Source organism: Eleutherodactylus coqui, chromosome 9 (genome assembly GCF_035609145.1).
Source record: "Eleutherodactylus coqui strain aEleCoq1 chromosome 9, aEleCoq1.hap1, whole genome shotgun sequence".
Taxonomy (NCBI): Eukaryota; Metazoa; Chordata; class Amphibia; order Anura; family Eleutherodactylidae; genus Eleutherodactylus; species Eleutherodactylus coqui.
In genome coordinates, this window is record NC_089845.1 from 17,321,801 (window position 1) to 17,347,883 (window position 26,083).

The following is a 26,083-nucleotide window of genomic DNA, read 5'->3' on the forward strand; positions in this document are numbered from 1 at the left end:
GAAACCCGATTATCGGGTAGGTATAATCTATTTTTTTCTCCTCTGGGTCATCTGCTGTGTCTATGGCCCTTGTGCAGAGGTGTAACTTGAAGCTCCTGGGCCCCAATGCAAAACTTGTAACAGGGCCCCCATCTATAATGCTTTATTCATAGTATTGGGCTTCCTATATGGAGAAGATATGCCTTATGGTCCCCTTAAAGGGGTTGTCCCGCGAAACAGTGGGTCTATACACTTCTGTATGGCCATATTAATGCACTTTGTAATGTACATTGTGCATTAATTATGAGCCATACAGAAGTTATTCACTTACCTGTTCCGTTGCTAGCATCCTCGTTTCCATGGAGCCGTCTAATTTTCAGCGTCTAATCGCTAGATTAGACGCGCTTGCGCAGTCCGGGTCTTCTTTTCTGAATGGGGCCGCTCGTGCCGGAGAGCGACTCCTTGTAGCTCCGCCCCGTCACGTGCTGATTCCAGCCAATCAGGAGGCTGGAATCGGCAATGGACCGCACAGAAGCCCTGCGGTCCACCGAGGGTGAAGATCCCGGCGGCCATCTTCAGCAGGTAAGTAAGAAGTCACCGGAGCGCGGGGATTCAGGTAAGCGCTGTCCGGTGTTCTTGTTTAACCCCTGCATCAGGGTTGTCTCGTGCCGAACGGGGGGGCTGTTGAAAGGAAAAAAAACCCCGTTTCGGCGCGGGACAACCCCTTTAAGACTGGGTGCAACCATGTCGTCAGCATCCCCTATAGCTATGCCAGTGTCCTTCAGGCTTAGTTTTTTATGACTTGTAGCTTTTATGGCTTTCGGGCTTTGCTTATTGCCTTTGTGGTATTTGTGCTGTGGCATAGCAACTTTTTCTGGGTTTGGCCTTTAAACTTTTGTGGTTTACCTATCCGTTTTGCCTATTGTATTTTTTATTTTTTTTAATTAGGGCCTCTGTGTCTGACCTAGGTGCTAACAGCAATTGTGCTTGGCCTTGTGCCCCCCAGGCCTCACCTTTGCATGTTAGACTGTTGGCTTTTGGTTGCTGAGCTTTGTCTGTCGCTCTAGGATCTGCCTTTGACTCATAGCCTCTTGGCTCTGCCTATGACCTGTTTATTCGTATCCTCTGTGTGGGGCTGGAGATTTTGACAGGTGATCTTCAGTGGAAAGACAATAGAGGGCCTCTTTATCCTCCCCACACATCTTTTGGTAAGCTTTCTATGGTGAAGAATACCCTTTGGAGATCTGAGGAAGACTGTTATGATGACTTCATAAGAACAGGATAACAAATTAGATGGAGGTTATAAGTTACCCCTGAATTGTGAATTATATAGAAATCCATCTTCCTGAAGTTGCATCCTAAGTCTAGAATTTTGTTTCTTGGATTCATCTAAGTACAAAATATTGGCATAAATAGTGTTCCTTTTTGTTAATGGTGCTTCCTAAGAACATCGGAGTCCAGCATAATGGGGCATCTAGAACACTCTCCCAAGCAAGTCTACTCCCTGACTATTGTAGCTTGAGGCTATACAAGCCAAGTTAGAGCCGGACAGCACCAACGAGTTAACGGGTGTTTAACTCCGGCAGTGCGCAGAAGTGCATCCACATCGCCAATGTTGCGTAAAATTTAGTATATCGAATCTCCTCTTTGCCACGAAGTTCCTCCATGTATTTTGGCAACTGTTACAAATTGCATCATACAAAGCTCCCACCTCTTGCTAAAATGACTGAATTAGTGTGCATGACCACCATAAATGAATCATGGTCCTTGATCCACTAAGGCACCTCCAACACATCCTGATACTGGGGTAAATCCTGGGCAGCTTCACCAGGGTCCTGTACCACAGTATGAAAATTCTGTAACTGAGTTCCTGTATCTTACTAGATATGTGCAGCTTATTGGTCATGACATATGCTGCCTTCCAGAGCTCCTCCTGTATGTCTGTCCCAAGCCAACTCAAGTGTCCTACTGCTCCCTGTCATGTCAGTCTTGAATAGTGATTTGTGAAGGAGGGTCATGTTCAGTGGGACGTCATGGTTTGACAAGCATGTCTGCTCAAAAGCGGTTATGGGTCTTCCCAACTGCAGTAAACTACATAGGGACCTGACAGAGTGACACAATTATAGATATTAGAACCAAGCCCCTGTCAGGGGGTCTCCTCCATCTAATACCTCTTGCAGTGTCTTAATCCTGATGCCCAGGATTAAGAGCTGCCTCTGAGGAAGGCCGGTGTATCTGGATTGCCCATCGTAGGGTGATTGGACCTGGTACAATTAACCCTGATTCAATAGCAGGACCTATCTAGGATTTAACTAAATTACCCAGGAAAAGAGCCAATCCCATTTTTCTGTGTATTTCTGCCCAGAAACCAGACGCACCCCTGTTGTCCCACCCAAACAACGTCACTGACTCTTTGGCTTCCACCCACCGCTTGCACGCTGTACCATCGTAGTTTAAGATACTTCGTCAGGGAAGCCCTATGGTATAGTAAAAAATCTGGGACCCCCATTCCTCCCCGCTCTGTGGCAAGTCAGGGCCCTTCAGTTCCACCTGGGCCTATGATTACCCCAGATGAATCTCATAACTAAATGCCTAATCCAGGACAGGAATGCCCGTTAATTTTATAGGTAGCGTTTGAAAGCTATAACTTTAAAAGGTTGTCCCGCGGCCAAAACGTAAATTTTCACACCCCAGTCCCCCATGTTAAGCAAGCATTACAAACTACCCACGTAAATAGTTTTTTTAAGAGCGTTTCTACTGACCATGAAGCTGTTTCATGAAGTTATAAAAATCTTCCAAGATGGCTGCCGTCATTTCCCATGGTGCACTGCGGGTCTTCTCCCATGGTGCACCGTGGATGTTCTTCTCCAGTCTGAGCTCCACTGCCAATTACAGCCACCTCATTGGCTGATCGGCACCACGTGACGGGGGCGGAGCTACGCGATGACGCTGAGAAGGGGGAGGAGCCAGGATGCAGCTCGTGAGCTAGGAGCTTCCAGAAGAGGATTCTTCTCTGCGCAAGCGCTACTGTTGCGGCGACCAGAGAAGGCTTCAGTCGTCGCCATGGAGACGGGGACGCCAGCACCGGAGGGAGTAAGTGTATAACTTCTGTATGGCCAATATTTAATGCACGATGTATATTACAAAGTGCATTAATATGGCCATACAGAAGTGTATAACTGCACTTGCTTCTGCTGGACAACCTCTTTTAAGGATCTCAGATTTAGTGAGGTTGACTGAAGTTGGTTTACTGAACCTCTCAAATTCTTTTAGAGTACACTGAAGTGCTAATCTAGGATTGGTGACATAAATTAAGAGGTTGTGCTCGGTTCAGTTTATCGAGCCCCCCCTATGCATCACCACATAGTTTAAAAAACACCTGGGACTTTTGCCCAGCTTAGGTGCTCAAATTATATCTGTTACCTCTTCCAGAAAAAACCCTGTTCTAAGGCCAGGTCTGATCAGAGCGCCTGCAGGGACCAGCGCGTACTCACTTGCACCCCGCAGCTCCGGATCTTTCATGTGTCGGCTGCCGGCGCATGCGCAGACCGGAGCCAGCGGCGGGTGAGTGACGTTTCTGCCTGCCGCGATTTGTTTGCTGCGCGAGATTTTGCGTGGTCAAACCGCATCCATCTGCGTAGGATTGCGTTTGTTAACGCAATCCTATGCAGGCTTCCAGCGGCGGCGATCCTGCAGGAATTTCCGCCCGTCTGCAGGCGGCCTAATACTGCATCAAGATGCTCCCTGCTATAGGTAAATGTTCCTTTCTTGATTGGCTCCTTTACTCCTGCTTGACCCTTCCACAGGTTGTAGAAGTTATGATAAAAGGAGTGAAAGCCATCCAAAAGATTAGTGTTGGCATGTACATGCCCCCTGCGCTCTGCAAATAAGCCCAAACGTGGCTTGTGCCCAAACCCACCCCAAGCATATATAAACATATCGACAAGGTCTCAAAGTAAACCCTGGGCATCGGCAGCCTGCTGCTCGTGAAAATTTTGCAACTTAACTTTGTAAGTAGGATGCTTGGCTCATCCCTTGTAGCAATCTCCATTATGTGAATTTTCTATGCTGCTTCCTCCAAGGCATGTGGGGCCACAGTTGCAGCCTTCTGCACTAAATGTGCACCCACAGCGGTGCTGCCCGGAGCGGGTCGAGATAAATCCCATGAGGGACTACCTCTCAGGCATCCGGCTCTGCTATACAAGGAGAGGGGAGTGTCTGATGTGGCTACTGCCAGCGTTGCCCAACCTTGGGCGAAGAGTCTCTAAAGCCACTGGAGCCGGTGTGTCCCCGCTTGTAATATGTCCCCTCCCTCTCCTTGCTGTCAATCTCTGTTGGGGAGCGCTCCGACTCTATGCACTCCACAGTAGCCGCCAGCTTACTCCGGCCTGAAGGGTCCATTGCCATCTTGGATCTGCTTGATGCAGAGTGCAGGGTCCTGAGAGCGCTTCAACACCCCGTCTTGCCATACCATCGTGGCTATTGGGGTCTCTGGAGATGGTTTTTGCCGGTGCCCAATGCCTTTTCAACGGTTGGTGTAGGAGCTTCCAGTAGCTGCATCCTCTCCCGCCATGCGCTACCCACGTACGCCTCCTCTGTCTTTTTTTTTTTTTTTTGCTGCCTACTTGGGATAACTCCCACTATTCTCCCTAATAATCAGGCAGCCAGACTAGCGGTCCCTGGACCCCTGTTCTTCTGAGACCCTAACTTATCTGACACTTTGTGAGGAATACTCCTTTGACACCTAATCAGGAAAGGATTATCCTTTTATCGAGCATTAACCACTTAAGGCCCATTTACACGGAACGATCGCTCAAACGACAATTTGAGTGACCGCTTTGATCATTTTGCATAAACTACGGTGTTCAGTAACTACTGAAGAGCAATTAAGTGTGCACATGAAGCCTTAGCTGAAAGCAGTTAATAGCCTGATGACTTATCTGCTTTCGGTTCTCTTGTTCTCCAGTGGGAAACAATGCTATCAGCACTAACCGTGGAGAACTACTAATAAGGGCCCCATTTACAATGGAAGTTGCCCTCTGACCTCGGTAGGGACAGAAAGAGCCCTTAGAAAGCACCTACCTTCCACCATTCCTCAGTGTCTTACTGTCCCTACGTTGGCTAGATAAAGCAAGCTCCAGAGTTCACCTACCAGAGGCACGTAATGCTGAAGATCCCCTGGAGGGAAGAGGTCGGGGCGGCATACCATAGTAGTCCCTGCACAGGCCTCCTTGAGCAGTTCGGCACCTTCCGGCTGCCGCAATCGGGTACTTCCTCCTGGCAGGGGAACGGCAGCGGCGGCCTCCCTGGTCCTCAGGGCGCGTACAGGTGACATCACGCACACAACGTAGAGGGTGTGACTGCGGGTGCAGACCAGGAAATGTTGCCAAATTCGAAAGACTTCTCCATACTCCTCATAGAAGTTATCCTGCAACTGCCAGAAGTGCCTCAGCATATCTACACGCGACCGCTCAGTGCGAGATGGAGAAGCAGATGCCCTACAAACGTGAGTGGCTATAGGCCAAAAAATGGAATATGCTAACTTGTTATGATTGATTGATGCATATATGTTCCTTTTCCCCCCTCTCCCATTTTCTGGTATGGGTTAGATGGATAAAGGTCTGAAGACTAAGTGGACTCCAGGAAAAAATCTAGGAAGTGTGTTATATGTAGTAAGAGGCTAGAGGATAACTACAAAAAACCCCTATGTGAGGAGTGTACTGGGAAGATCCTAGCAGGGGAAAGGCGGCGTTTAAAACCGATAGGTGCATGATCAAAGAGGAATTGCAGGCCTCAATGACGTCCTTTTACCCTCAGCCTCGTCCCTCAAGGGCCCCCAATAGGTCAAGGCAGGTGGAATTGGTGAGCTCTATCTCCGGTGAGTCCCTGGGACTCCTATCAGAGGGAGAACTACATCCACTGTTACTGGAGGATGAGGGGGAAAAAAAAATATCTATAGCTATAGCTAGGCACCTCATAAAAGCAGTGAGGGAAACTATGCAGATCGAAGAGGACCGCTTACCCAGAACAGTCTAGGACGAAATGTTTCCTGTTAACCCTTTCCAATCCAATTATTTTTTTCTCATTCATTCTCCCCAGCTCCAAATAAATTGGAGCTGGGGAGAATGGATGAGAAAAAATACATTTCCCTGCACCCTCCTGAACTGACAGAGTTCAGGAGGGTGCAGATGCTCACTGCACCGTGGAGGGACCTGCTTACCTGATCGGCGTCTTCCGCATTCTCCCTCTGCCTCCTAGCTCGGCTATCATGTGACCGCTGGGGTCAGGTGGCACCCAGCGGTCACATGATCGCCGAGCCAGGAGGCAGAAAGACGGCAGAAGACGCCAGACAGGTAAGCAGGTCCCCCCACGGTGCAGGCTCCCGGCTTGGCGTTCATGTGACCGCTGGGGGTCAGGTAACACCGGCGGTCACATGATCGCCGGCCGGAATCTCTGCATTACATAGCGCTAATTTAGTGCTATGTAATGTGTAAAGGAGAAGGCAGAAAGGGTTAAAAACCCTTTCTACCTTCTCGGGGGTCCTTGATGGGGACCAGTGCAGGAGTGTATCTGCACCAGATGTGTCTGACGATCGGGTGCAGACGCACTCCTGCACTGGTGTCAGGCCTGCCCCGACATCGGAGCTGTGGAGGGAAATTGTCAGGGCAGGCCCGACATTGGATTGTAAAGGGTTAATCAATCCCTGCAACAAATTATTGTGGACGAATGGCAGGAACCAGAGAGGAGACTAGCTGTCTCAAAAGAGATTGCGAACCGGCTGGCGTTCGCTCCTGAAGATGTCCACCTGTATAGCCCCCAAAGGTAGACATACAGATCGCTAAGGTGAGAAAGAACTCTTCTACCCTTCGAGGATGCATCTCGGCTCTCGGACCCGATGGACAAAAAGGTCGACCATCTGAGGAAGACCTGGGAAGATATGTCCTTTACCGTAGAAGCTAAGATGACGGTGACTGGGATTTTCATTATCCCGGAGGATAAGCAGAGCAGATGGATGTAAAAGCTAGAAGTCGGTCGAATAAACTAAGGCGCCGGCTTATGTAGGATGTACTGTTTCCCCGAAAATAAGACTTGTCTTATATTAATTTTTTCTCCCAAATATGCGCTACGTCTTATTTTCAGGGGGTGTTTTATTTAGTCGCGGCAAATCCGTCTGTGGCCACTAATCCCTCAAGTTGCCAGCTTTGTGGATGAAATTTCTCAGAAATCTCGTCAACATGGGACAGCAAATCTGTCACGGCAAAGCTGGGAGAAGCCAGTGTTGTGGTGCGGATTCACCGGCCACAGAAACGGAAAAGCGTGCAGCCAGGTCACTTCAAAACAAGCGGCTGAGTGCCGTGGGTTTTGAAGCAGCGCTTTCCCGGCAGAAATCTCGCTGTCTATCGCTGTGGCCAAACTGCGAGATTTCCGCTGGAAATACGCTTTGTGAGAACCCAGCCTTAAGAATCACACACAGGTTGCCTGACTCACACACAGAGCCATAAAAAAATAAGGGCTGTAAAGTAACGTACCTGTCTGCAGACAGAAGTTCCTGTACCACTTGTAAGCAGGGATGGTATTGCAGCTTCCGGCCACCAGGGGGAGCTCATCACAACAGACATGTACAGCAGGAACAGAATGTACAGTATGAACTTTTCCAGCCAGCAAGGGGAGCTCACAACAGCACACTTGAACAGCACAGCAGGGACAGGATAACAGCAGACTGTCATGCTCGCCCCCTAAGGCTGGAAATACACTATGAGAACCCACCCTTAAGAATCACACATATGGTTGCCTGACTCACACACAGAGCCATAAAAAAAAAAGTAACGTACCTGCAGACAGAAGTTCCTGTACCACTTGTAAGCAAGGATGGTATTGCAGCTTCCGGCCACCAGGGGGAGCTCATCACAGCAGACGTGTGCCGCAGCAAGAGAACGATAGTATGGGGTTTTCCAGCCAGCAAGGGGAGCTTACAACAGCACACTTGTACAGCACAGGAGGAGGTAGGAGACAACTGGGATGGCAGCAGGGGACAGTCCTCTTGACTTGCCTGCACACTTTACTATGCCTTACTATTGGGGGGAGCCTTATATTTGGGACTTCTGAAAATTTCAGGGGGTTCCTTATTTTCAGGGGGCTTATTTTCGGGGAAACACGGTATGTGAACTGGTGAAATAACATCCAACTACTATCCGAATGTGTTTGAGTCTCGGTACTTGAAGTCACCCAGCTCCCCTGTCCTGTGGAGGTGGTATCACGCATGGCTTCATCCATACTGTATGACCTGTGCAGCCTCAAATGTAATGACTGCTGGAAGGCTTTTGCTATGTTAGTCCCACATCTGCGGGCTGCCATAATGTCAGTTTGTGTTGGTCTTTGTAGATATAGATGGCTGCCGCCATAAAGCCACATTTCCCGTATTGATTTGCGCTATGTGTGAATTATCTGTCTACATGCTTGCGTTGTGGATTAGGAGATATTACTTGTCTCGATCTCCAAAGCGTCCTCCAGTGTAATAGTAGGTGTATGATAAAAGTGCCACAAGGTGGCAGTACTGAGCTAAGAACGGGCCAGCCTGTACTGCAGTCGCAGATGGCTCTACAGAAATATTCTCTAGTGTCGATTGTAGAACAAAACGGGAACGACTCTAAAGACGTCAGTCTGCGCTTATTGGGTACGTAACTGCGTTTATTTAAGATATTGCTCTGCCACCAGCGGGGCCCTGCAGACCCCAAGTGTCTAATGCAATGTTTATGGATTCTTTAACCCCTTAAGGATCATGGTGTTTCGGTCCTAAAAAAAACAAACTTTAGGAATTTTACCTGTGGTTTTTATGACTTAAGTTGTTGTAAATTTTTGGTAGAAAAAATTTTGCAGCTTTTTTTTTCTCGTAATATATTAAAAAAAATGTTCATTTTACACACCAATTTGCCGGTGTAAATACATGGTGCATACCCAGAACTTGCGTATTTGTGCAGCAAATACATGGGCTCTTCTGCATTCTTTGTGTATGCACAAAAACCCACAGGAGTGGGCAAGTAACGTGGGCGTGAATGATTTTTGGTGCCTTAAATATGGTGGGTATGACTTTAAACCCTTCCGCCTGTGTGAATGATTCCTGAAACTTGTAGTACGTCAGTTCTGCTGTGGGCGATCAAAGCCTCGGGCTGCTTTTTGCACCTATTGGGCACAGTTCAGGGTTTCAGTCTCCCGAATGGAGTAGGATAACTGAATCACTAGCGGACGTGTGAAACCACCCTAAATATTTTGTGTGGCCTCATCAGTTCTTTTAGGACACTTGCACACAGTTTTTGAAGGCACTTAGCAGGGAGGTTTCTTCAGCACAGATCTGTGGAGGTCGGCTCGCTCAAATCCTTCTGTTTCTGACAGACTGGATGATTCACATCAGGTCTTTACAGGGAGATTTATCACTTCCAGAACTGCTTGTTCCTTACTCTGGAGGTATTTTATTATTTTTTTTTCCAGGTCCACACCTGCCTAAAACTTTCGCCCAGTACTGTAGATCGTAAGTGCTTGTGAGCCAGGACCTCATTCCAGTTTTTATACTGTAAATTGGTTCGTCAAAGCTGTTTTAGATGAGATTTTTTTTTCTTAAACAATTGTTCAGATGAGTGAAAGTAAACGATGACGCTGCAATTAAAGAGAAAACATTTCGTCACCAAGTTTTGCATCACAGAAAGCATGAAAATAGAAGCAGGTCTTCTCACGAAGTTTAATGTTTTTGTTTTTTTTTCCTTTCAAGCGAAGCTGTAAGACTGAACAAATGCAGCGTTCTTCTTTTTTTTTTTTTTTAATTTTTGACTTTCCTTGAGTCTCACGTGAGAACAAAAGATAGATGTGCCATCTCCGCACATCGCACAGAACACGGACGGTGTCTGTCTTGAATGATTTGCCTTAGAATCTGAATCCTGACTCGTGTTTCTTTTTTTCTTTGAGTCTGCCCTTATGTAACCCCGGTATCTGAAGCGCTGCAGACTATGTTGGTGCTATATGAATATAGTTGTCGTCATGGTGCTGCCGTTGTCGCAGACTTTGTGGCTGGTCTTAACTCTATTACATGGGTCCATATCGCTGGCTGCGGCTTTCTATGGGTGTCTGGTCTTTGTTTCCAGGTAAGATTTATAATTGGCCTTGGGGTAGCACAGCAGTTTATACCTTAGAACGTGATTTCCTTATGTGTTTAGGTCTTGTATACATGAAGTGTATCTGCTTCGTTCCCAGGCAGTGTCGGCACATGGTCGTCTAGAGGATGCTTCTGTTTTTCGTCGTTGGCTTGGTAGTCCACCTCATTTTCTTTGCATCCATTTTTGACATCTACTTTACTTCTCCGCTGGTCCATGGCATGACGCCCCAGCAGACGCTGCATCCGCCTCCCGCCAAACGACTGCTTCTGTTTGTGGCTGATGGACTGAGAGCCGACACCTTCTTTGCGTTGGATGAGCATGGCCTTCCTAGAGCCCCCTATCTTAGGTAAGCTGAAACTGAGGACTAAGGTTTTGCTATAGTTGTGTTTTTTTTTTTTTTTAAACGACATTTTGCTGCAACTAAGATTCACTTTTGTGCAACACTTACAATACACAAAACTTGTGTATAAATCTACACAATGTTGTTTTTTTATAGTTTTTTGCCACTAAAGTGCAGTACATTGTGGAAGACAGATTTGCGGGTTGGATGTACACAAGTGTTCAGTTGACAGCTTTAAACGATTTTTGCCCAAGCATGCGTTAGTGGTGAAGAGGGGTAAGGTTTGTCCTTGTGCAGACCACTAGAATACAGAAGACCCCCAAGGTGTAGTCTTGGAACCCATGCATTACTCCTTGGGGGAAAAAGCAATGCACATGAACAATGGAATAATCCCTTTATTGCCTTGTACGGTTCTGGTTGAGTAGGTGAACCACAACCCTACCGTCCACTGATGGAGGGACAAAACCACTGAAATGGCAGAATATAGATTAGTATATTGCTTTGGTTTATCTTTGTAGTCCTGTTACAAAGCCTGTTTAAAACCTCATATTGACTGGCTGTTCACTAATGGGGGCACTAGGGAGGCACTATTCCATCACTTGTTTATACTTCCTGACCTGTCAGATTGCTTACCCCTTATGGGGCTCCCCACAAGGTGAAACCTTACTCCTCCACCCCACCCCTTGGACTCAAGTTGATGGTCTCAAACCTAGATAACTAACACTATTGTTTACTGAGGGGCAAGAAATCAAACTGCGCTATGTAGATGGCTATTCTTTGGCTTGAGGTTGCAAGGCCTGTTAACCCCTTAGTGACGAAGCCTGTTTGCGTCTTAATGACCAGGCCAAATTTTGCAAATCTGACATGTCACTTTAACATGGGAAAAAACACCAGAAAGGTTTTGCGTATCCAAGCGATTCTGACATTGTTTTTTCGCCACATGTTGTACTTGACGACTTAGGTGGGAAAAAAAAGACCGATAGAATTTGTTTTATTTATTAAAAGCGCCGAAATTGGGAAAATTTTGAAAAAATCGTCATTTTTTCACATTTCCAACTGCAATATCTCAAATATGTGCTAACATAATATAGAAATTTTTGCTAAGATATATCTTTCCATCCCTTTACTTTATTTTGGGCGCACATTGGAAAAACTTTCGTGTTTTTTTTTAACTATTTAGGAGACGTACAAATGTAACATTACTTTTCAGCATTTTGAGGAACACTTTGTTTTCCTACACCAATCCAAGATTGGAAAGGCTCATAGGAGTCAAAATGATAGATACCCCCACAAGTGACCCCATTTTAAAAACTACACCCCTTAACGTTTTCACTGAGGGGTGTCATAAGTATTTTAACTCCAGTTTTTTTTTTGTTTTTTGTTTTTTTTTTCAGGAGTCAATGCAATTTAGAACAGAAACTAAAATTTCATATTTTTGCAAATATGTCATTTTAAAATCGGTACTTTTTTCTATAGTACACATGAAAATGAAAATTTGCACCCCAGAATGGATACCCGTTTGTCCCGAGCTCAGAAACATACCCATTTTGGCCCTAGTATTACGTCTGTATGCACAATGGGGCCCAAAATGAAAGGAGCAACCCGTGGCTTTCGGAACAAATTTGGCTTGAAGGAGATTTAGGCCCTATTGCCCACTAGTAAAGCCATTGAGTAACAAAAACGATGGAGAATCCCCACAAGTGACCCCCTTTTTAAAAGTAGACCCCTTAATGAATTTATCTAGGGGTACGATAACTTTTTTAACTTCAGTTTTAGAATGAATCTAGGCCAAGCAGAAGGAAAAAATTATGTTTCTCATTTTTTTGTCAATTTAAAAACAGTGTTTTTTTTGGACAGTGTACATAGGAATGAAGACGTTCACCCCAAAATGGATACCCCCGCTGTCCCGTGTTCAGAAACATACCCATTGTGGCCCTAATCTATTTAAAGGACACATGGCTAGGCCCATAATGGAGGGAATGTCCGCTGGATTTCAGGGTACAACTGAATAAATTCCAGGCCCCATTGCCCACTTATACGGAAAAAAAATTGACTTCCTAAAAAAAATAATCCCCCCCCCCCCCCCCCATTTTTTGGCATTCCCTAAATATTAGATTAAGGTAATAATATAAACTGCGTTTTATGTCTGAAGACAGGGGTAATTACGGAGGCTGAATGGGATGGGCACATGGGGCAAGAAAACCGGGTATTCCCCCTCCTCTCATGCTTTTTGGGGGGTATTTCGTAACCTCAGCGGCCAGGATGGGGTGTAATAAGTGTCATTCCGTGAGTCTTCGTAAGCTTGATGAGGTGCAGCGGTCTCACAGAGAAGGCGCTCAACAAGCTGCTCCTGGAACTGCAGGAAGGCGAACATTCCCGGGGCTTCTTGTAAATTACGGATTACAGGTAGCGGTCTGAATAACGCCAGGCTCATGTAGCCATAGGTGGAATCCGCTTGCGGAGGCCCGCAGCGGATTCCAGCTGTGAGCCCGGCTGTGACCCTGTGTACGGCCACGTAACGTACTGCGCATAACTGCCTACTCACACAGGCGGTCATGCGCAGTACACCGTTGTGTTTTTATTTCCCGCGCCGTCGCTTAGAGATGACCAGGGTACCCCCGCAGCCTGTACACAATGTGTTTGCATATGGGCTACGAGTATATCCGCGGTCATAAAGCACAATGGGCTCTAGGTCGCGGATATCCGCGGTAAAATATAGCATGCCGTGTTCTGCTTTCTGTGAGTGGATTCCGTAATTCCAACCTACTAATTGGGGGGAATTGTGTGATCCAATGCATGCGATTGATCCGTGGATTACCGCTGATCAAGCGCATGCAGAACCCGTACTTCCTCTCCGGCCATGCGTGACCCGCCTAATGTTAGATCGCTACTTTATCACGTGATGGGGACCGTTCAACGAGGCCCCCGGTCACTGCTCCAAGCACTCAGCGACCATTGGTCGCTGGGAGCAAGGAGATTTAATATTTCCTGGGCTCCCCGACTCCTGCGAATGTGTCTGGCATTTTGCTGGCGGGCGCATGCGCAGCAGCTGGAAGGGTCCATGGAGGATAATCGCATCTGGATTCAAATGCGGAAGCCTCCGAGAAGATGTTTCATCTCCCCCCACCGATCGCATCGGTGAGGGGAGATGAAACTGCCACTTTTTAAAGAACTTTTACGTGATCGCCATTATGCATTGGGTAACGGGGATCACGTGACCAGTAACCGCATACCGCGGCTCCCCGTGACATCTCCAGGCTCTTGGCTACCTTTGGTAGCCAGCAGCAGGTAGATTTTAAATTTCTTGGGCGATATTTCACTTTTGCGCATGCGTCCGCCATCATGCTGACGGGCGCATGAGCCGAAGCTGGGGTAAGGTCCGCGGATCAACATCCCATCAGGGAACAAATCCGGGGACCTTGGGTATGTAATTTCATCCCCCGGGAGATGAAACTAACTTTATAAACTTTTTTTTTCTTCTACTTTTACACTTTATTTGATCACCGTTATCCGATGGATAACGGTAATCATATGACTAGACACCGCATACAGCGGTCCCCAGTCATATCTCCCTGCACTCGGCTATCTGACAGCCGGGTGCAGGTAGATTTTGAATTTGCCAGGCTCGCCGGCCTTCTGCGCATGCGCGCCACATCAGCGCATGCGCAGAAGCCAGCGGAGGGTCCCGAGACCGACCCGAGGACATGGAGGAAGCGGGGTTAGTGTTTTCACCTTCCCTTATAGATCCGATCCATGAAGGGAGGTGAAGCTTTTCTTTTTTTTTTTTTTTTTTTTTTTTATATTTATTTATTTTTTTACACTTTTCTCTACATTTCCATGATCACAGTTATCCATTGGATAACGGCGATCGTGGTACGTGATCGCGGTCCCCGCTGACATCTCCTGCCTCCCGGCTACCTACAGGAGCCAGGAGATTTTAAGTTTCCCAGGCCGCCGAGCCTTCTGCATGTGCGTAATGCCGCCTGGCGCGCATGTGCAGAAGGTCGGCTTCGGGGCCCAGAGGACCAGGAGAGCGGGGAGCAGTGCGGCGGACCCGGGTGAGTGATTTCAGCTGCCCTGATGGTTCCGATCCATCAGGGCAGCTGAATCTAACTTTAAAAAAAAAAAAAAAATTTAACTTATGCGATCCATTGGATAGCGCCGATTGCATTGCTGGGGGCGAGGGTCCCTGCAGCCCGGCATAGCAGTTCCATGCTGTCTGCTATCCGCGGTCACTGGCAGCATGGAGCCGTCACGTCCAGAGCCCGAGGGGCTTTATTCTCTGCAGGACACATGTTTTTACGTCCTCAGAGAATAAAGCCCACTGAAGGAGATCGTAAAAACCCTATGGCCCGGTCGTTTAGGGGTTTAAAGTCAGATATGAACTCATAATATGGCATCCCTCCAATGGGTGCTACTGAGTAGGTACGTCATCACTCAGTTGTACAATGGGGTAAGGGGAATTAACTGCTGCCAGATCCCACTAGTAGAAGCAAGGATTGGACATGTTTGACTTGTGAACATGGTTGACCCTTTCTCCTGCCATCTGCAGACTAAAATTAACAGCTTCCTCTAGAATCTGATGGTTCTGGCCACCATATGGGGTTTATCTGAGTATGTAAACGGTCGTCCTTGATTGGCTGCAGTGGTCACATGCTGATACGCTCATGAGGCAGGCCTTACTCTAATTCTAAGAGTGCATTTAAAGCAGTTGTATGGAAATGGCATCGAAAAGCTGCTGCCAGCCTTGTTAGACCATCATTTCACATGAGCCAATGATGCTTAAGTTCACCTGTGCAGCCAGTTTGTACAGCCTGGTACATCATTGGCTAGTTCAAAAGAGAAATCGTTCCGTTGATCATTCACTGTAAGGGAGGGACTGAATGAACAGTATTTAAACTAGTGAAAGTCAACGATGATTTTTATGGTTGCATAAAACAAACGAAAAGTGAACAATTTGGCTTTCGCCGTCCAATCGCTGCTAATGATTGCCTAGATCGTTGGGATCCGCCCACTGTCCCGTCCCCTTCAGGGCGGCACATGAGTTCTCCTATTGATGTATTGTCTACCTCCTACCCCGTCTCTTCTCCCTTCAGCCTGCATATGAGTTCACCTACTCTGAGACTGATATCCATGGGCTGCGCTGACAACTCTGTGCTCATTAATGATTCGTTAGAGGTTTCTTTGCTATTTGTGTCTTTCAGAAACCTAATAAAAACCAAGGCAAGTTGGGGAGTTTCTCACACTCGGGTTCCTACAGAGTCCCGACCAGGACATGTCGCACTGATTGCTGGATTTTATGAAGATGTCAGTGCAGTTGCAAAAGGTACGTAATGACACCCCACTCTTTTGTTAAAGATCTTTAACCCTTTCCAATCCACTGTCTGACCTCTGAAGACATTATGATTTAAGGCTGTACAGCTCCGATGTTGAAAGACGTCCGTCGGGGTTCTCTTACTGTATATTGCCAGCGTCTCTGCTGTCAGAGCCTATCCAATGTGTCACCTCATGCAGTACTGGCTTTAGCCAGCAGATAGCACCGTTGTATAATGGCAGAAAGAGTAAGCCCCCCAGGAAAACCAGGGTACAAATTGGATTGGAAAGGGTTAAAGTGCCCTGCGCATCCGCCGAGCCGAAGAAAGAAGGTCTGGCCGCGACAGAAGATGAAGCTGCGGCGAAGGGAAGATCCGGAGCGTGCGAGAGGTGAGTTAATTCTTATTTTTATGACTCATGTCTGCAGGGCAGGAGGGACCCGCTATGGATTCTTCCCCGTGGACATGAGGCCTTTAAGACGTTTTTGGTTTTTCTTTTGTGCTCTATAGCAGTGTTCCCCAACTCCAGTCCTCAGGGACCGCCAACAGGTCGTTTTCAGGATTTCCTCAGTATTGCACAGGTGATGTAATTATTGTCGGCGCCTCACACATTGCCACAGGTGTTTTTACCTTAGGATATCCTGAAAACATGACCTGTTGGTGGTCCCTGAGGACTGGAGTTGGGGTCCCCTGCTCTATAGGAGTGCAGTATACAGAACAGCCTGCAGAGGGGAACAGACAGGCATTCTGGAACCTGAGAAGTTAGAGAACACCTATGGGTGTGGCAGGAACCCCAGTTGTCAGTATCAATCAGCTGCGTTCATGAGATTAGGAAAGTTGAGTTGACATCCTTTCCCCTTGAATTTACCCATACTAGATAAGATGATAGACAGATGGATACTAGAGAGGTAAAGATATGAGATTAATAGATGTGTATTGTGATGTGGAGGTTGTAGTCCACCAGTCATTTTGTATAGTTTGTAGAGATAAGAGTTAGAAACATTTTCGCGTGTAGGAAGCTTTGAGCAGCAGGATTCAAACAGCCCGTCACATCTCCCCAGGGGGTCTCTGATGTCCTACAGCCCTGCTGCAGCCGGAGCCAGAAAATGTTTATATTGAGATGTAAGGCGAGGAAACAGGCTTTACACCCCAGTATGCGTTCCAGGGTAAGCCAGCCCCTACAGGGGCTGGAAGGGACTAAATGGGAGTTTCCCCAGTGAGTTTAAAAATTACACTTGGAGGTGACCTCAGCCACTTGGAGGTGACCTCAGCCACTTGGAGGTGACCTCAGCCACTTGGAGGTGACCTCAGCCACTTGGAGGTGACCTCAGCCACTTGGAGGTGACCTCAGCCACTTGGAGGTGACCTCAGCCACTTGGAGGTGACCTCAGCCACTTGGAGGTCACTATACGTGATGACTGCCCCACAGTAACCCCCGAGCCTCGACGCATAAGAATAGTAAGACTTATATTCTAATCCCTGTTATAGTCTGTAATATCACATGTACGTCTCCTGCCAATTATCTTGTAACATCTTTTTGCATTTTTCTGTAAATACGCACTGCTCTTTTCTTTGAGAATTTACACTTGAAATTAGTGACCCTCGTCTGTGTTAGCACAACCATATTCTATGAAGATTATATTAATTCATAAATCAGGTTCCAGTTTACTGTTACAAAATTGGTGGCAGCTGTCTGCGTATTGCAGAGCTCTGGAGTGCGTTAAAACGGATCAGGTGGGTGAACGCCTGCAGAAGCTGGGTATAAGTCAGCCTGTAGTCTAACGACTGCCAGCTTACTGCAGAGTGTTTGAGGACCAGAGGCGGGATTGACATGTATCGTCTTTCCCTCTCTCTCATCTTGTCCAGTGAAGGACAAATTGGTTTCCAGCGCAGGGCCAGGCGGATTACTGTAGAGTTGTGGCTGTGGCTCAGTCACTTATCCAGAGTCTTGGAAAGTTGAATACCCATCACTCCATAATCGAAGGCCTTCCTCATCTTGCCCTGCTGCTACGTGACAGGATCAGCCATCAGGACTGGGAGCCTGAGGTCCGGCGTGGACGCATTTGGGCCTTTGCATGTCTGATAGAGGACGCCCCGGGTGTGGCTGTTGACGGAGACCCTGTGGGTTGTGAACCCTGGACTGTGATGCTGTACTTTGCTGTGGAATAAAACGGACAGGCACCAGATTTAAAAGAAATGCGCATCTCTAAAGTGTTTACACGCGCGGTGCCCATTTACTGACAGAGGTCGGTGATCCCGCAGGTGAGTGACCCAAACTTGCCACAGCATGTAAAAAAAGTGAATAGGCGCAACAAAACACAGGAAGGTCCAAATATGCAATGAATATGCACAGCTTCAATCTGTGAGACCACTTGGTTTCACAGATCAAAACTGAATTGGTTTGTGTGAATGAGGCCTAGATTTAACTACTCAAGGCACAAGAGCTCCATTAACTAATCTTTATGTAGTGCCAACATATTCTGCAGTTATTAGAAAACAAAGGGAACAGAAACCAAACAGACGTAGTAATCAGTTGGAGACAGGAGTGAGGGTCCTGCTCCAACAAGTTTACAGACTACAGATAATGAGGTGATAGAGAAGCTAAAGGGGCTGGAGATGAGCATGGCATGGTGAGGTAGAGAGGGATGCTATACACAAGCATTGGTCAAATTGAGCCATATAGTGGCAGTCTGTATCACTGCAGGTGGCAGTTGATTGTGGCTAGCAGGGATTGCAGTCAGTAGGAAAGGGAGCATGTTATGAGACTGATTACAGAGGGGTTTGGTTTAGGGGATATGGTATGCCTCCCTGAAGAGGTGCGTTTTTAGAACACGCCTGAAGTTTCGGTGATTGACCGGATAGCTTTTGGTAGCGCGTTCCATTGGACTGGTGCTGCTCTGGAGAAGTCTTGAAGGTGGGAGTGAGTTTCGAATTAAAGGAACGCTTAATTTGATTTGGTTAGCGGAGCTGAGGGCGCGGCTGGGTGGTGGATTGAGCTAAGGGAAGCATTGTAGGGTGGCACAGTGCTGTTCAGCATTTTGTGGGTGAGGGTAGTAAGTTTAAATTGAATTCAATGTTTGATGGGCAGCCACTGCAGTGACTGGCACAGGGCAGATGCGTCCGTGGACAGGAAGATGAGCCTGGCTGCTGCATTCAGAATGGATTGGAGAGGGGATTTCGATCAGCAGCAAGTTGCAGTAATCGAGCCAAAGTGGATGAGGGCCAACAGTGAGCGTTCCTAGCGTCTCCACGGTGAGAAGGGCGGGTTCTTGCAATGTTCTTGAGGTGCAGCTGACATAGTCGGGTAAGAAATTAGATGTAGGAGGTAGAGATCTTAGACAAACCTAACTTCAAAACAGCGGCTGTGCTTGGAGCTGGGGTGCCACACACTGAGATGGAGATGCCAGGTTAAGGTCGGTTAGCAGAGAGCGAAAACCCCAGTAGCTGAGTTTTTTTAGTTTGCGTTTTAGGGAGAACACATTGTGTTCAAGACAGCAGACAGTCGATGGTGTTCTGGAGGAATGGTGCTGTAATGTCACAGGAGGAGGTGTGTAACTGGGAGTCACCAGCATAGAGATGGTACGGATAGCCCAGTCTCCTGATAGTTTGTCCAATAGGGGCTGTGTAGATGGAGAAGAGGAGGGGGCCAAGCAAGGGGAGGGGGTTAGGTGGATCCTGGAAAGGATATGCAAAATGAGTGGTCATTTGGGTAGGAGGAGAACCAGGGCAGAGCAGTCTTCTTTAGGCCAATGAAGGGAAGCATAGCGCGGAGGCGGTTATGGCCAACCGTGTCAAATGCTGTTGAGAGATCGAGGAGGATCAGTAGGGAGTAGACAACGCTCAATTCAGCGGTCAGGAGGTTGTTTGACACTTCTGGAAGGGCGGTTTCTGTTGAGTGCTGGGGTCGGAAACCAGTCTGTAGGGGGTCAAGAGGTTTCTGGTACAAAGTTTATAAGGCGGGAGTAAACCAGACGTTCTAACAGTTTGGAGATGTAGGGGTGACTTGAGATGGGTCTGTAATTGGAAGCTTTGCTTTAGCAGTGGGGATATGATAGTATGTTTGAATATGTAGGGGAGTCGGAGGAGGTGTGAAGGGGGTCACTAGCGCAGGTGGTGGGGTGAGCAGAGGAAAACAATGTAAAGACTTCTTCCTCTGTTGGTCTGAGTGTGAAGTGAGCAGGAGCTAGATGCAGGGTTGAGACTAGGGTCAGGGATAGTCTAGGATTGGGAGGTTATTTCTTCAATTTGAAGTGGAGGCGCTCTGAGAACTTTTGTGACTTTCTCCACACCTGTGGCGGCCTGGATTTGTCCTGCGAGTTTTAAATCATAGAAGTTTGAGTGACATGTTCTAAAGTATCAGGTGTATTTGCACACGGAGCTTGTGACGTATTTTATGTTGTATAACAACTTTTATAGTTCAAATGTATCTTATTAACTGCATCAGGAAGTACGATACAGATATAGGAATGGACATGTTAGTCATAGTAACCATTTTATCTCTTAGCAAATTCTACACCTGTCCAGCCCCACCGAGCAGGTTTTTATTTAAAACGAACAAAACATAACATAGCAAATCGTAAATCACATTCCCCTGGAACTAGATCATCAATTGTCCCGTTATTTGGGGAATTTAGAAGTGAACTTAGGAAGATTTGGAATTTTTAGATAGTGAAGAAAGTCCAGAAGCGATGAAAAAGGAAAGGAAACGAGTGGATGAAGGGGAAAGGTAAGGAGAGGGGTTAGGGAAGTCTGTCCAGTCTGAGCATACCCCACGGCCCAGTTCCTCTTTTATATAGGGCAAGTTGACCTTGGTGGTGGGAGTGTCCATGCCGGCTAAGTAGCGGTAGTGCCGTCACGTAGCCAGGCCTCTAAACCGGGTGAGGCCCGGAACTGCAACCACACCGCCCAGGTGTTATAGAATTTAGAGTAACGCATCTCGTCTTTAGCACACAGTTCCTCCATTTGGGTAAGTTGTCCATAGCTTCCAACCACATTAGTCGCGTCGGGGGCGTCGTGGATTTCCACTTTCTAGGGATGATCTGCCTGACTGCTAATATGAAAAAACGCAGAAGGGAGCTTTTTATCCCAGACATTGACCCTGGGAACATAGAAAGCAACGCCAGCTCAGGGGTAAAGCTGGTCGAGCCTTTACAAGTAGCTACGTGTAGAGCCTCTACCTCACGCCACAGTGGTTGAATGTGTGTGCAAGACCACCATATGTGGACAAAGGTCCCCGGTTCGCAGAGGCACCGCCAGCAGAGGTCCGAGCGTTGGGGGTATATTTTGGCCAGTCCCACCAGGGTCCTGTACCATCGGGTCAGGATCTTGTAATTAAGTTCCTGTAGTCTGCTAGAGATGTTTGATTTATGGGTCAGGACATAGGCCTTCTCCCAGTCTTGCCCTGCTAAATCTGCCCCAAGTTCTTTTTCCCAGATCATTTCTAGCTTCCTATTGCCTCCTGACGTGTCCCTCTCTAGTAGTAGTTTATATATTGAGTAAATGGTTATTGGGGGGTCAGGGTTTGACAGACAAATCTTCTCAAAGGTTGTGGTTGTCCTCCCTAACTGTTGTAAGCTGCCCAAGGACCTCACATAGTGACACAGCTGTAAATATTGGTAACATACCTAGGTCCCTGTGTCCGCCCTTTCCCAGAATCCAAATGCACCCTTGTACCCCGGTCGGTGTCGTATCGTGCTCAGCTTCAACCCATCTTTTGCGCCCTCTGCCATGAAGCAGGTCAAGCACACATTTAGTTAGGGCCGCTCTATGGTATAGGAAGAAATTGGGGACACTCATCCCGCCGCTTGTCTTGGGGCTGGAAAGGGCCTTCCAGTTCCTCCTGGGTCTGTGGTTGCCCAAAATAAATCTCATGACTAACCGTCGGATCCTTGTGAGAAATGCTCCTGTCAATTTTATGGGGACCGTTTGAAAGATGTATAGGAACCTGGGGAGGGAGTTCATTTTAACTGTGTTTATAATCCCAAGCCAGGACAGCGGAAGAGACTTGCATATGTCTAGGTCCTTCTTGAGAGCAGTGATCAGCGGGGTAAAGTTGTTTTTTTTTTTTTTTCGAAAAGCTTATCGGTATTTGCCGTGATAACCGTCCCCAGGTACCTAATTCCATCTTTTCTCCATGCGAAGGGCAACGCTGATTGTAGTGAATCTGTTTCTTTCTCGGGCAGTGTTACGTTTAATATCTCTGATTTACTGAGATTGACTTTAAAGTTAGACAGCCTACTAAATATTTCGAATTTCTTCAGTATGCATGGGAGAGCTACTCTAGGGTTGGTGATATACACCAGGAGGTCGTCTGCATATAGCACGACTTTGTGTTCTGTTCTGCCCATTTTAACCCCTTGTATGTCGTGGTTAGCTCCCAACGCCCTCGCCAGTGTTTCCATCACTAATATGTAAAGGAAGGGAGACGGGGCACCCCTGTCTGGTGCCGTTGTTAATCTCGATTGGTTGGGATAACTGCCCGCTGACCCGTACCCTAGCCACAGGGCCCCTGTACAGTGCCAGGACTCTGTCCAGGAAGAGTGGGCTTATGCCTACCATCCGCAGAGCCGTTTGTAGAAACCTCCAGTTCACCCTGTCAAATGCTTTCTCAGCGTCTACGGATAGCAGGCACAGTGGGTCCCCAGAGCGGCGTGCCCTGGACATCATAGCCAGGGTTCTAATTGTATTGTCCCCTGCCTCCCTCCCGGGGACAAATCCCACCTGGTCTCTGTCTATCAATAGGGGGATGAGAGGTCTCAGACGGGCCGCTAACATGCTGGAATAGATCTTGGTGTCAATGTTTAGCAATGAAGTAGGCCTGTAGCTGCCACAGGCCAGGGGCTCTTTTCCGGGTTTAGGGATAACTGTTATGGTGGCCTGTAGGGCCTGTGGGGGAATGGGCATTCGCACGAGACAGTGTTAAAAGCATCTAGCATTATCTGGGCCAATGCCTCTCCACATATTTTAAAGAAGCGCGGCGTAAAGCCGTCAGGCTCGGGGCTCTTGCCTATTTTGAGGGCCTTGATTGTATCAGTTAATTCCCCTAGGGAGAAATCTTCCTCTAGTGCGCACCGGTCCGCCTCAGGAATGCGTTTAGGGCTATTCTGTTTTAAGTAGGCGTCTTTTGATGCTACTGCTTCGTCATTTGCCCTCATGTAGTCATTCTGTAGATTATATAGGTTATGGTAATAGGAGTGAAAACTATCTAGGATTTCTGCGTTGGTGTGTACTTGTACCCCGTTACGTGATTGGATGGAAAAGATCTAAGTCAGTGGGGATTTTGGGTTGAGGGCCCTTGCCAGCCCCCTGCTACATTTATTCCCATATTCATAGAAGCTCCCTTTTGCTCTGTCTCTGACAGAGCGAGGCTTGGTCCAATATTTGCAGGATCTGGCCGCGGACATCTGAAATCTCCGCTGTTCACTCATCCGACGGGGCAGCTTTGTTGGTTGACTCCAAGAGACCCAGTTTAGCAATTAGTTTCTCCATTGCCCTGCTTCTGTCTTTTTTTTAATTTTTTTTATTTTTTTAGGCGTGCCCCATGGGAAATGAAAATACCCCGTAACACGCACTTGAGTGCCTCCCATTTGATTGGGGCTGATGTGTCGTCTGTTGCGTGATCTGTTTTGAATTGCTCTATCGCCTGTTGGATCTCCTGTAGGCAAGCTCCATCATTTAGGAGGTTGTCATTTAGCCTCCAGCTGCTGTTTGTTCTGTCTCTCTGACCCCAATCCAAGGATCCCCAGACCAGAGCATGGTCTGACCACAAGAATGCCCCTATGGAGCACCTAGGATTCCTATCTAAGAGTTTGTGCGAGATGAGCAAGTAGTCCAGTCGGTGGTAACTGTTATGTACTGGTGAGTGGTAACTATAATCCCTGACTTTTGGATGTAGTATGCGCCACATGTCTACTAATCTTATGTTCGTCAGTTCTCTCGCTAGTCTACGTGTCGCTGTGGGTGAGATACTGGACTTCCCAGCCTCAACTCGTCAGGGGGTGTTCATGGCCATATTGAAGTTGCCTCCTAGAATTATAGCTGAGCCATCTGAGAAGGACGCCAGGGCCCCCAACACTCGGATCCCGAAGCGGACCTGTGACTGGTTGGGAAAATAAACATTAGCGATGGTAAAGGTCTCCACACCCAGTTGGATTTTTACAAATAGGTAGCGCCCTTCGGGGTCAGCCTCCGACGAGAGCAATCTGTATGACAGCTGTTTGTGGAAAGCTATAGAAGTGCCTCCTGCTTTTTTCTGCGGGTGGGGGCTGTGATACCACATTGTGTAGTGGCGATGTCTGCAGCTGGGTATACTTCCTTCAAAATGGGTCTCTTGAATTAGTGCGATCATTATACCTTGTTTGTGCAGGTGGTCTAAAATCTGCCCCCTTTTAGCTGGTTTGTTTAGGCCCCTCACGTTGAAGGAGCCAACTGTGAGGCTAGCCATCAGGTGGTTTCCATGAGGCGCACTTCAAAGGCCGGACAAACCTAAGGTAGGGGAAAGGGAAGGCTGGGGGGATGGAAAAAGAGAACCGAGAAGGAAAAGATAGAATTAGATGTGAACTGCCTAGAGCAGCCATAACGTGGTGAAACCGAGACTCCAGCGAGTCGCCAGATGTCGCACTCCTTTGAGCGACTTGTCACCCGATAGGGAGAGTGGAAGCGCAACAAGGGAGTGGAGGCCCCCTCCGGGCTGCACCCACCCAATAAATGTGTAACAATAGGACCTCAATGAGGTCTCTGACAGTTAAAACATTGAACTCCAAGCACCGACACCCCAAAAACTTTAGTAACTTTGAAACTTCTTGCCCTCTAGGGGCCAGACCCTCCGAGCCTGGAGGGGAGTTACGCCTCCGAGCGGGTTAGCCAAAGACCAGGCCCGTCGGACCGTGCACGCAAACGTTCTATACTTGTTCCGTTTCGCGGAACCTCTCTAAGGTCTTTTTTCAGGTCGTGCGATCTTCTCCTTTGCGACTCTCTCTCCGTCTCTGAGATTGTGTTGTCTGCCACTGCTCTTGTGTGGTTTGTGTGAGCAAATTGGGGGCCGTAGGCCAATCAGGAAGTGCGATTAATGGTAGCTCAAATGTTCCCAAAATTTTGGACAGATCGCCTAATGAACGGAAGACCGCTGATCTGCCATCTTTTTTAGTTGATAAAGAAAATGGGAATCCCCAGCGATATTGTATCCCAGAGCTTTTCTTAGTTGCAAGGTGTGGCGGGCGAGATCTTGTAAGATCATGTTTTTGCCTTTGTATGATAAAAGTTCTGTTTGTTCCCTTGCTTTACGGATTATTGTATCTGTATCTTTATCGCGGAAAAAGTGTATCCTGCATATAATGTCCCTTGGGCGGTTGGGATCGGTCGTTCTGGGGCCCAGTGCTCTATGAATCCTGTCTAGTTTGACAAAGCGTTCAGGTGGTCTGTTCAGTAAACGCATGAAAAGACTTTGCGCCCACAGTTCTAGTTGGTTCCCTTCCACTTCCTCAGGGAGGCCTCTAATGTGTATATTTCTCCGATTTCTATTTTCTAAGTCGTCTAGATGTAGGGTAAGAGTGGCGATCTGGTCTGCCTGGGTTTGTATTGCTCGTCTGTGGGACTCCAAAATGGCCGCCGTCTCCTCCTGCACCTCCTCCACTTGATGCAGCCTGTGACCTATTTGGTGTACTTCTGTGTGGATGGCCTCTAAGGTTTGCTTGTTAGAGGCTTCAAATCTAGAGAATAGGGCACTCAGCTCGTCTCTAGTAGGGATTTCCAGTATGTGGGTTTTCCATGTGTCCTCCCCTGTGTCATACGCGGACATGGCTGGCAGCACCCTTCTGGCTTTTTTTAAGGTCGTCCTTGGGGAGTCTGTGGGAGATTGGTGCATGTCCCATGGAGGGCTATAGCTCTCCTCTGATGTGAGTCACTGCTGGTCATGTGGAGGGGGAGATGGGTGAGGCTGCGGTGTAGCAGAGCCGCTGCTGTTACTCACATGTGCCCGTCCCTGGGTGCTGGTAGAAGCCTTGGGACTGCTGCTGGCGCCGTCTCTGGAGGTTTGGAGATTCTGTGAGTGGGGTCCCTCTGCATCTGCTGAGCTTCTAGCTGCCGCGGAGGTGTTCGCCGCTTCTGCCTGAGCCGCCGGGGTCTCCTGCACGTGACGTATTGGCGTCATCTTTGATCTAACGGGGACCGAGCGCGGAGTGCTGAGGAAGCGCTCCATCGATCCACCGCTGCTGTCCACCGCCTCTGTCCTGCGTCGGCCCATCGCTGAGTTTGAGGGTTTGCTGGTGTCTGGGGTCTGTAAGCCGGTAGGTGCTGCGGGAGTTCTCAAG

At 47.8% G+C, this 26,083-nt stretch overlaps 1 protein-coding gene across 1 annotated transcript in view; it reads left to right on the forward strand.

The window, feature by feature from the left end:
• Positions 1-26,083, forward strand: part of PIGN (phosphatidylinositol glycan anchor biosynthesis class N) — a 351,259-nt gene that overhangs the window by 39,666 nt on the left and 285,510 nt on the right. Inside the window, 2 exon segments of the mRNA XM_066579178.1 lie at positions 10,222-10,470; positions 15,669-15,790. Coding sequence (XP_066435275.1) covers positions 10,250-10,470; positions 15,669-15,790 — 343 coding nt within the window. The 5' untranslated portion in view covers positions 10,222-10,249.